The sequence below is a fragment of the Ictalurus furcatus genome, chromosome 6 (genome assembly GCF_023375685.1).
Source record: "Ictalurus furcatus strain D&B chromosome 6, Billie_1.0, whole genome shotgun sequence".
Taxonomy (NCBI): domain Eukaryota; kingdom Metazoa; phylum Chordata; class Actinopteri; order Siluriformes; family Ictaluridae; genus Ictalurus; species Ictalurus furcatus.
This window is the reverse complement of record NC_071260.1, coordinates 34,055,673-34,065,672: the sequence shown is the minus strand read 5'-3', so window position 1 is coordinate 34,065,672 and position 10,000 is coordinate 34,055,673. Positions and strand designations below refer to the sequence as shown.

Genomic DNA, 10,000 nt, shown 5'->3' with positions numbered 1-10,000 from the left:
TGGAAGTAACAAACCTTAGATGAAATTCCCAGAATATTTTTTTTTTACATGTAAAAGACGAGGGTTACGGAAGACACGTTTCCTGAAGAAATAACACTGTGAGAGCTTCGGTACATGGTCCAGGATTACAGATGTGCAAATAAACGTGATTTCTTTTTGCCAATAAATAAATGTCCTATCAGTTGTTTTTAATTCAAAGTTTGTACTGAGACATGATATAAAGTAATATTTTTACTCTTCATTAGTAAACACTGAAACCGTCTCCTGACCAGAGCTGAATTATTATATATTATCATTTTATTAGTATTATATTATTAGTATTATAATTGTTTCTCGTGTGTTAAAATCCTCTCTGTAAACCTTCTACATTTTCATGTGTGTAAAATAATCTGTAGTCAAAGTTGAATAGAAATCACAAATATTAAATAAAACGTCATTCACCAAAAAAAAAAAAGTACAATTTCACAGCACTAATGTATTTCTTGGGATTAATTGTGATAGAAATTATTTACCAAATAATTAACCAAAAGGCTCGAAAACAACAAATTAGACCAAGTTTCCGGTTCCTTTTTTCCCCTAGGAGTGAGTTGATTTAGATATTATATAAAAAGTGATAAATAAACAGATATAATATAATGTTGTATATAATAAATCCCCTCTCCATAATGATCATGCTCATAAGGTTTTAAATGATCAATGTAAAAAATATCTACAGTTTAGAATACATGACTGGGACTGATCAGGTGTGAACCTCACTGCTGGAGATGATGGAGTGTTATGAAGGACAGTGCGGTCAGAGCGCCCCCTGCTGACAGGTTTTATTAAACACACCAGTCTAGACATTACTCCAAGTAAAGTACAGAAGGAAAGCTTTCCACAGGCTGAAAGTATAAAGACACGCACAGAGGAACAGATTTGTGAATATTTAAATCAGCAGTGGAGACGAGGAGAACTGATAAACTATATATGATATTTATAAATGCTATGAACATTTCACAATCAGCTCAGGAGATGCTTCTTGCCCAGAAACTGCACTTTGCGCTCGAAGGCTGTGGAGCGAATCGGCGTGTTCACTTCGTAGAAAGGATTCATCGCAAACTGCGAATGGAACAAAGTTAAGTGTCGATTTTACAAAGTTCAATAACTACAATAATCATCATCATTTACAACAAGAACAAAAACAAAACACTATAAAAACCGCACACCTTGATGTATAGATCATAAACGTCGTTAAAGAAGTTTTTGATCCCGTCTTCTTGCCTGACGTCATGAAGCATGATGAACCTCATATGTACAAAAAACACAGTTAAGGGAAAACCTAAAAAATGACTTCATTAACCTGTTTTATTTCTTCAAAAACGTTATCAGCGTTATTATTAACATGGAAAATCGTGTTTTGACCAAATTTCCGTCACACCAACCAATCAGATTCTGTCTGGTCTTAAACATGCACCGCTGTGTGTTTTTATTTAACTCCCGGGATTTTAATTCAGGAAGGATATGACTGGCGGTGACGAAGGCCGAGACGAACCACTCGTTGAATTTGTCCACGGTTTTCAGGTACATGTTGTTGGACAGCCACATATTCTCATCGACCAGATCGAGCGCAGCGTGAGCGATAAACTGGTTCAAGTGTCGATGATCGTCCTGTGAACAATAAAATAAACAAATACAGTGAATACTCACAAAACAGAAGCCTTAAAGAGGCGAAAAAAAACATCGATCAACGTTTAATCTTCATAATGAGAAACTGAAGTATCTGGTCAGTCGGTGCTTGCTGGAAGGAATAAACCACTACAGGACGTGCTGTTATAGGAAAATAATCAGTGACGGGGTGGTGTGATGGAGCGGAGGTACTGTTCCTACCCCAAAGCTCATTCTGTTCTCATATCAGCACTTCCGATGTTGACGAAGTGTATAACTCCTCTTATACCACAACAGTTTGCCAAGGATTCTAACTGTATGTGTAATTAACGAACGACACCAGCTTTTTATCCGTTTAGAGTTATAGTTAATGCTGTGGAATGTCTGTGATACATATCGCTTACATTATAGCAGATATAAAGAGTCGTTCCCTCACCAGCCTCTCTATCTTTATCTCTCTAGAAGTTAATAAGACAAAAACAAACCCACACCACTTTAATGTGTGTATAAATCTATACCTTCGATTCGGGTTTCCCAGCAGGCAGGAACTCCATCTCAAACACCGGGTTGTCATGGTGACCGACCATCACGAAGTAAAAGCTCCCGGACATCTCGCTTTCTCTCTCTCTTAATATAAATATACAGACATTAAACAATCATTTAATGTGTGTGTGTGTGTGTGTGTGTGTGTGTGTGTGTGTGTGTGTGTGTGAGAGAGAGAGAGAGAGAGAGAGAGAGAGAGCGGTGAGACAGGTGAAGCTGCTCAATAATAAATACAATAATAATAATAATATTAATAATAATAATAATAATAATTTTTATTATTATTATTATACTAATAACACCGACCTTCCAAACAAATATCTAATAACACGAGTCTGATGAAAGATGGAATTCCTCCTTAAAGTTTACAAAATAAAACACATCAGAATCAGCCTCGTGCTGTGTTTAAAAACACATACAACACAAATCCATTCTCATAAAGCCGTTTTATCGCTTCACTCTGTTTACACTCTTCTGCCGCGCGTTACTTCCTGGTACGTCATAAGGATGACCCCGGAACTAAAATTATATATTTAAATATCTTTTTTTTAAACGAGCTCTTTAAAAAAAAAAAAACATTTAAACACGCAGCATTTGAGGTACGATTAGGAATACACGATTCCCAGCAATACTAAAAAAAGACTAAAAAAAAGAAGTGAATGAAATTAATTTAAAAAAAAGCGTTGTTATTTTGTGTTTCTGTGTAACCGTACGTGTTTCATCAAAGCACATTCACGTCATACAAAACACAAATAAATTCTAAAATAATAATAATAATAATAATAATAACAACAACGCATCGTGTTGATGCTAATAATAATAATAATAATAATAATAATAATAATAATAAAGAGAAATCTTGCAGCAAAACATGAACGACCCGGAAGTAAACAAAAAGAGCGTCGGTTACGGGTTTTAAACGGTCAGCTGTTGACTGTGGATTATTTTGAATTCAAAGAGAAAGATAAATCGCATTTAGTGAGAGTGTGTGAGAGTGTGTGAGAGTGTGTGAGTTTGTGAGAGTGTATGACTGTGTGAGAGTGTGTGTGAGTGTGTGAGAGTGTGACTGTGTGAGTTTGTTTAAGTTTGTGTGAGAGTGTATGAGTGTGTGTGAGAGTGTGTGAGAGTGTGTGAGGTCTGAGGATGTCTGCGGATGAAGAGCAGAGTTTATCTGCAGAGGATCTGAGAAAGAGACTTTACCAGAGTTTTAAGAGGAAGGGAGTCCTGGACGCTGTGAAGGTCAGTGTTTCAGCTGTAATGTCTACAGTCTGTAGTAATGAAGGACTTCATCATGTCTTTAAAAACCTTTTGAGTCACAGTTTACTGCAAGGGTTTATTCCAAATCATCACTACAACCTTCAAACTCTTACAGTTTCTGGATTTTTAACTAATTTCTTATATAAATGGTAACAGTAATAATAATTCTGATCAATTCCCATGGTGTATGTGATGTCAGTATAAATGACCGGTGTACAGGTGACATTAATACTCCATGTGCACTACACACACTGCTTTTTAACACACACTGTTTGTTTAGAGCTTTATTATAAGTACTTACTGTAGTGTTTGACCATTACTCCACTTCCACCCGTAAAACTAATCCAGTCCGAACAGGGCTTAGAACGATCTCGGAGAATGACTTTTCACTGTCAGTATTTATCACAGACTTGTTAAAATGCCTGTAATAACCTTTGACCTCTTGGACCCGTGTTTATTCCAGACCCAGCTCAGGAATCAGCTGATCGTGGAGCTTCAGCATGAAACGCTTCCTCGGGCGTCTTCTGAAAAATCCTATTCGCTCTCAGTGCTGGCCTCCAACAGCCTGGTGATCGATCACCTGCAGAGCTCGGGCTATGAATACACCCTGTCCGTGTTCTACCCTGAGTGTGGCATCAGCAAGGAGAAGGTGCGCTTTATACACCGTCTGTTCCAGGGTCATCTCAATGTGATGACATGAAATACATGAGATTTGGGGTGCATATGGTACCAGGATTATAGTTCACGCCGGTAGAACTTCTGGCCCCTCACTGCTAGTCCATGCTGGGTTTACAAGAGCACAGTTTTATATGATTGTTAAACTTGAAGCCATGAGAAAAAGTGAAGAAAGCTTAATTTTGTTCAAGAAATTGTTCACGTTTTTATGCATCGCATTTTATAAACCGATTGTCAGATTACTGCAACATTTGTCAGTCATTTGTACCAAACCCTCTGTAATAAACTGGGGTTTATAAATGCTTTATAGAGTTAATAGAGATATTATAGAAGCTTTGTAGCAGGAGTGTCCAATCTTATCCGGAAAGGGCCGGTGTGGTGCAGGTTTTCATTCCAACCGAGCAGAAGCCACACCTGAGTCTATTGAAAGTCAAGATCAGCTGATTAAACAGCTGGAATCAGGTGTGCCTCCTGCTTGGTTGGAATGAAAACCTGCACCCAGGTTTTCCCTGCACCCAGGACCGCTGGTCCTTTCCGGATAAGACTGGACACCCCTGCTTTATAGAGTTAATAGAGGCTTTATAAAGGTATTATAATAATGTGTTTAAATGCCTCAGTAATGTTTCTTCATAACAGTAAAGGTGGAGAACTGTACAGTTAATACAATGAAACTGTACCAGTGTGGTAGAAATTCGAGCGTGAAACAGGCAGCACATGATTGTTGTCATGGTTACACAGTGTCATGTGTGTTGGGATTAGACGGTAGAGACGTTTCAGAACAACACAGAGCGATCAGAAACGTTTATTCTCTCTGTGCGAGGTGTAAACATCAACACAGGGGTAAGGGGAGAACACGCGCTAACGTCCATGTTCACCTGATCTCTATAGACAGTGATAACACCTGGATGGGAAGCGTTCTATCACTGTGATTACTTTAGTGGAAATAGTTTTACAGGAAAGATTTTTATTATTGTTGCTTGACTTGTTTAATTGTTCTATAACTTTTTAGGTTTTTTCAACAAAGGACATTCTTGATCTTCTGAGAGTCAGTCCACATTCAGCTGTGTACAAAAGTCTGGTAAACACGTCTCTCTGCTCATTTTCCAGGAAGAATAATTTTATAAATAATAAAAGAGGAAAAAAGTGTTATTATTTTTATTATTTTCTTTGTTGAACTCCATACAGGTGATGGATACTCACAGAGGAGAGAAAGGTAAGCCAAATAATACATTTATATATATATATATATATATATATATATATATATATATATATATATATATATATATATATATATATATTAGTGTGTGTGTAATTTATAAAAAGATTGAATGTTTTAGTCAACAATTCAGTTTTAAAGTAGAGTTTGTAAAGTCTAAATTTTTTTATTAAAAAACGTTAAAATAGTTTGTATTTTATTTAAACGTTTATGTAAACTTGGCCTGTGTGTTGTCTCATATTTATACCCCTGTGAAACAGGAAGTCATGCTTGAACCATTTCAGGTGTACAAAAAAAATATCAACGAGAATATACTTCAAATATATTTTCTCATATGAATTCATAGGGGCGTTAATACTTGTTGCACACCTATATTTAACAAAGATATATTTTTGATAAACCTGTGTTGTGTTTGTAATTGTTTGATATCCGTGTGAGCAGAGTATTTTTTTTTTTTAACAAAAGATCAGAAGGTTAAACACTAAACACAAAATTTCACAGCCTTTTTCGCTTATATTTACCAAGGGTGCCAATATTAATGAAGCACTCCCTTGTGTGTGTGTGTGTGTGTGTGTGTGTGTGTGTATATATATATATATATATATATATAATATGTGTATATATATATATATATAATTAAATACACATCTTAATAATGACCTCTGTCTCTCGCTGTAGGTCTGTTAATGACGCTGCTCTCCGAGTTAATCGATCATCGGCTTCAGTCGCGTGACGCAGACACACAGACGTCAGACGTGTCTGATTACAACGAGTCCATCGGTAAACTCCACTTTCTGCCCCGAGCTTCATTTAAACTCAGTGTCCAGTTTAGTCCCCAAAATTCTTGTGACCATTTCACTGCTGGAGACCTTTCTATCAAACAAAACACTACAGAAAGATATGTGATAGAGACAGACAGGTGGATGGGGTGATGGAGACAGACAGGCAGGTGGATGGAGTGATAGAGACAGACAGACAGGTGGATCGAGTGATAGAGACAGACAGGTGGATGGGATGATACAGACAGACAGACAGGTTGATGGGGTGATACAGACAGACAGACAGGTGGATGGGGTGATACAGACAGACAGACAGGTGGATGGGGTGATAGAGACAGACAGGCAGGTGGATGGAGTGATAGAGACAGACAGGTGGATGGGGTGATTCAGACAGACAGACAGGTGGATGGGGTGATACAGACAGACAGACAGGTGGATGGGGTGATAGAGACAGACAGACAGGTGGATGGGGCGATAGAGACAGACAGACAGGTGGATGGGGTGATAGAGACAGACAGACAGGTGGATGGAGTGATAGAGACAGACAGACAGGTGGATGGGGTGATACAGACAGACAGACAGGTGGATGGGGTGATACAGACAGACAGACAGGTGGATGGGGTGATAGAGACAGACAGGCAGGTGGATGGAGTGATAGAGACAGACAGGTGGATGGGGTGATTCAGACAGACAGACAGGTGGATGGGGTGATACAGACAGACAGACAGGTGGATGGGGTGATAGAGACAGACAGACAGGTGGATGGGGCGATAGAGACAGACAGACAGGTGGATGGGGCGATAGAGACAGACAGACAGGTGGATGGAGTGATAGAGACAGACAGACAGGTGGATGGGGTGATAGAGACAGACAGACAGGTGGATGGAGTGATAGAGACAGACAGACAGGTGGATGGAGTGATAGAGACAGACAGACAGGTGGATGGGGTGATAGAGACAGACAGACAGGTGGATGGGGTGATAGAGACAGACAGACAGGTGGATGGGGTGATACAGACAGACAGACGGATGGAGTGATTGTGTTGGTGCTGTGTACAGTGAGGAAGATGCAGGTGATTGATGAAGAGTATGAGGTGCTGAGGCAGAAAGGACAGCGCTGGGCCTCGGTGGAAGTGAAGCTCGCTGAATACAGGAAGGAGATGGAGGAGCAAGCACAAGCCGAGCTCAGATCCAAGGTACTGTGTGCTTCTACCTTCCATCTGCATCACTCAGAACATCAGATCTAACCTCCTCCCATAATCTCCTCCATCTGCATCACTCAGAACATCAGATCTAACCTCCTCCCATAATCTCCTCCATCTTTATCTCCTGCATCTCCCATACAGTCTGAAGTTTATAACCTGAATTTGTTCACTCATCTTCAGGAAGAGCTCTAGTGGAGGTCAGACCCCGAGTCAGACGCAGTAACACACCAGTGCAGTGAATGTGAGCGTCTGCTGTGGGCTGTTTCAGATGGAGCATTTCCAGGAGGTGGAGATGAGGAGAGTGCGGGTGGAGGAGAGGGAGAAGTGCCAGCAGGAGGTGCTGGAGGTCAGACGGAAGCTGGAGAGAAACTATGAGATGAAGTCTGAGGCACTGATGAACCGAGAGAAGAACGCCATCGAGAGACTCCAGAAACAGCAGCAGGTACAGCAGAGGGGTACACACTCTATACACACCTTTTACTCACTCACACACACACTCACACTCTCACACACTCACATACACATACACACACACACACACTCTCACACACCCACACACCCACTCTCACTCTCACACACACACACACACACACACACTCACATACACATACACACACACACACTCTCAGACAGACAGACAGACAGACAGACAGACTGGTCCTGGTGTTCCTGCAGCAGTCTGTGGGATTAAATCAGCATGTTCATGTCACTTCAGATGGAGGAAAGGGAACTCTACGACCAGCGGCAGGCTCTGCTGAGGGAGATCGAGTCTGTTCATAACAGAGACGCTGAACTCAGGCTCAGGATGGAGGCCTTTGAAAAGTAAACACTCACCATCATGACATTTAGCTAGCAAACATAACATAGCTAGCATCAGAGCGCTAGCAAACATAACATAGCTAGCATCAGAGCGCTAGCATCAGAGTGCTAGGAAACATAACACAGCCAGCATCAGGTATCTGTTTGATTAAGCTAGTCGATAACATATGAGCAAGCGATTGTGAGTAAACAACTGAGTAAACATTTTTGTGGTATTGATGTTTAATTAGTAAAAGGGTCACAAATAGAACAGTTTATTATATCCAGTTTGTGAAAAACCTTACAGCCGAGCATTTTACATTTCTCCTAACTAGCATTTTCTTTGCTGGTTCATATTTGTGTGGTTTCCACAGCAACTTTTAGCCAGCTAATGTGAGAAGCCGTATACGTAGCTTGCTAGCTAGTGTGTGTGTGTGTGTGTTGCAGGTCCTGTAAGCTGCATGAGGAGAAGATGAGAAGCTCAGAGGAGCTGTTGAGGAAGAGAGAGCTGGATGTGAGGAAGATGGAGGAAACGTACGACCTGAAGCTGAACAGCGAGATCAGGAAGTGAGAAATGTCTATATATCTATACACACACACACACACACACACACACGCTGAATCCTGGATTCTGATTGGTCAGAGGGTGTTGATTAATTTTCTAGAATGGTTATCGTTTCTATAGACCTGTGATGATAGTCACAGGCGAAGCGATTGCGTTTCAGCGCAGCTGCAGCACAGTGATGAAACTCAGTGAATTCAGTGTTAATGTCATTCTTCTTCTTCTGCTTTCCTCAGACATCAGCTGGAGCTGAAGGAGGATTACGGCAGGAGGACCGAAGCGCTGAGGGAAAACGAGAACAAAAATAAAGGTGTTTGTTGGTTATCAGGACGTTTAGAGCACGAGCGCGAGGGACGAGGGTTTCCTTTCACTCCCTGTTTCCTCTGTGTGATTTAGAAGAGACGGCGAGGATTCAGAGGGAAGCTGCAGTCGTAGACGCCAGGAGAGAGGATCACGAACGAGTCGTGAGTGAACTGGCCAGAGTGCAGGTAAACACACACACACCCTGAACGTAAACCCCGCCCCCCCCGAGGAATCTGTGCTATAAATGACTGAAACAGACCAGCTGAATGTTGTGTGTCTCACAGGAAGTGTTGTGTTGCAGGAGGAGCTGGAAGTGGCACGCGGGGATGTGTGTGTGTTACTGCAACAGAACGCAGCGCTTAAAGAGAAACTAGAGGCCGCTAGCGATTACACAACTGTACGCAACGAACGCATGGAGCTGCAGGCTGAAGTTCATCTGCTGAAGAGGAAGCTGGAGGAAAGTCAGAAGGAGAAACAGAGACTCTATCAAGGTAATAATAATAATAATAATAATAATAATAATAATTAGGATTGCAGCAAATCTTTTCTTTTTTGTTTAAATCTGAGTATGAGTACATGTTTTTAAACTGATATTGAATAATTTACTTAGTATTAATCATTCAGCACATCACAGAGAATCTTATTATATGGATTATAACACAACACGGCTGATTTATATACGAATAAAGTGAGCTGAACTTCTGCTGGTTTTCTTCATTTTGGACATTGTCTACACGAAGATGAACGTATGATTGTGTTTGGATGCGTGTGTGTATGTGGTGTGTGTATGTGTGTGGTGTGTATGGGGTGTGTGGTGTGTATGGGGTGTGTGGTGTGTATGGGGTGTGTGTGTGTGTGGTGTGTGTGTGGTGTGTATGGGGCGTGTGTGTGTGTGTTGTGTGTGTGTGTGGTTTGGCTTTTTTCCAGAGTTGACCGCTCCATCTCCGGAGCTGCTGACGCTGCAGGCGGAGCTGAAAAGACTGGAAGCGGCTCGGCGTCTGGACCTGGAGGAGTTC

General features: G+C 40.9%; 3 protein-coding genes across 4 annotated transcripts in view; 2 read left to right on the top strand and 1 right to left on the bottom strand.

Moving 5' to 3' along the window:
• egfl6 (EGF-like-domain, multiple 6) overlaps positions 1 to 250 on the top strand; it is a 14,482-nt gene extending 14,232 nt beyond the window's left edge. For both annotated transcript variants that reach the window (XM_053627837.1, XM_053627836.1), the window contains one exon: positions 1 to 250. This exon is cut by the window's left edge and continues 164 nt beyond it. The gene's annotated coding sequence lies outside the window, so the exon portion shown is untranslated.
• Positions 251 to 800: 550 nt separating this feature from the next.
• trappc2 (trafficking protein particle complex subunit 2) lies at positions 801 to 2,698 on the bottom strand. Its single transcript, XM_053627848.1, has 5 exons — positions 2,494 to 2,698; positions 2,163 to 2,271; positions 1,504 to 1,647; positions 1,206 to 1,292; positions 801 to 1,098 (listed from the first exon to the last, which is right to left on the bottom strand). The coding sequence occupies exons 2-5, from the start codon at positions 2,253 to 2,255 to the stop codon at positions 1,000 to 1,002; spliced, it is 423 nt and encodes a 140-aa protein (XP_053483823.1). The 5' UTR covers positions 2,256 to 2,271; positions 2,494 to 2,698; the 3' UTR covers positions 801 to 999.
• Positions 2,699 to 3,096: 398 nt separating this feature from the next.
• Positions 3,097 to 10,000, top strand: part of LOC128608409 (centriole and centriolar satellite protein ofd1) — a gene marked incomplete at its 3' end in the record, with an annotated part of 11,041 nt that continues 4,137 nt past the window's right edge. Inside the window, exons 1-13 of the mRNA XM_053626070.1 lie at positions 3,097 to 3,426; positions 3,908 to 4,093; positions 5,129 to 5,197; positions 5,305 to 5,332; positions 6,017 to 6,118; positions 7,176 to 7,312; positions 7,590 to 7,763; positions 8,037 to 8,143; positions 8,567 to 8,686; positions 8,918 to 8,991; positions 9,078 to 9,169; positions 9,286 to 9,475; positions 9,912 to 10,000. The exon at positions 9,912 to 10,000 is cut by the window's right edge and continues 42 nt beyond it. Of these exons, the coding sequence (XP_053482045.1) occupies positions 3,331 to 3,426; positions 3,908 to 4,093; positions 5,129 to 5,197; positions 5,305 to 5,332; positions 6,017 to 6,118; positions 7,176 to 7,312; positions 7,590 to 7,763; positions 8,037 to 8,143; positions 8,567 to 8,686; positions 8,918 to 8,991; positions 9,078 to 9,169; positions 9,286 to 9,475; positions 9,912 to 10,000 (1,464 nt within the window). The remainder of the gene's footprint in view (positions 3,427 to 3,907; positions 4,094 to 5,128; positions 5,198 to 5,304; positions 5,333 to 6,016; positions 6,119 to 7,175; positions 7,313 to 7,589; positions 7,764 to 8,036; positions 8,144 to 8,566; positions 8,687 to 8,917; positions 8,992 to 9,077; positions 9,170 to 9,285; positions 9,476 to 9,911) is intronic.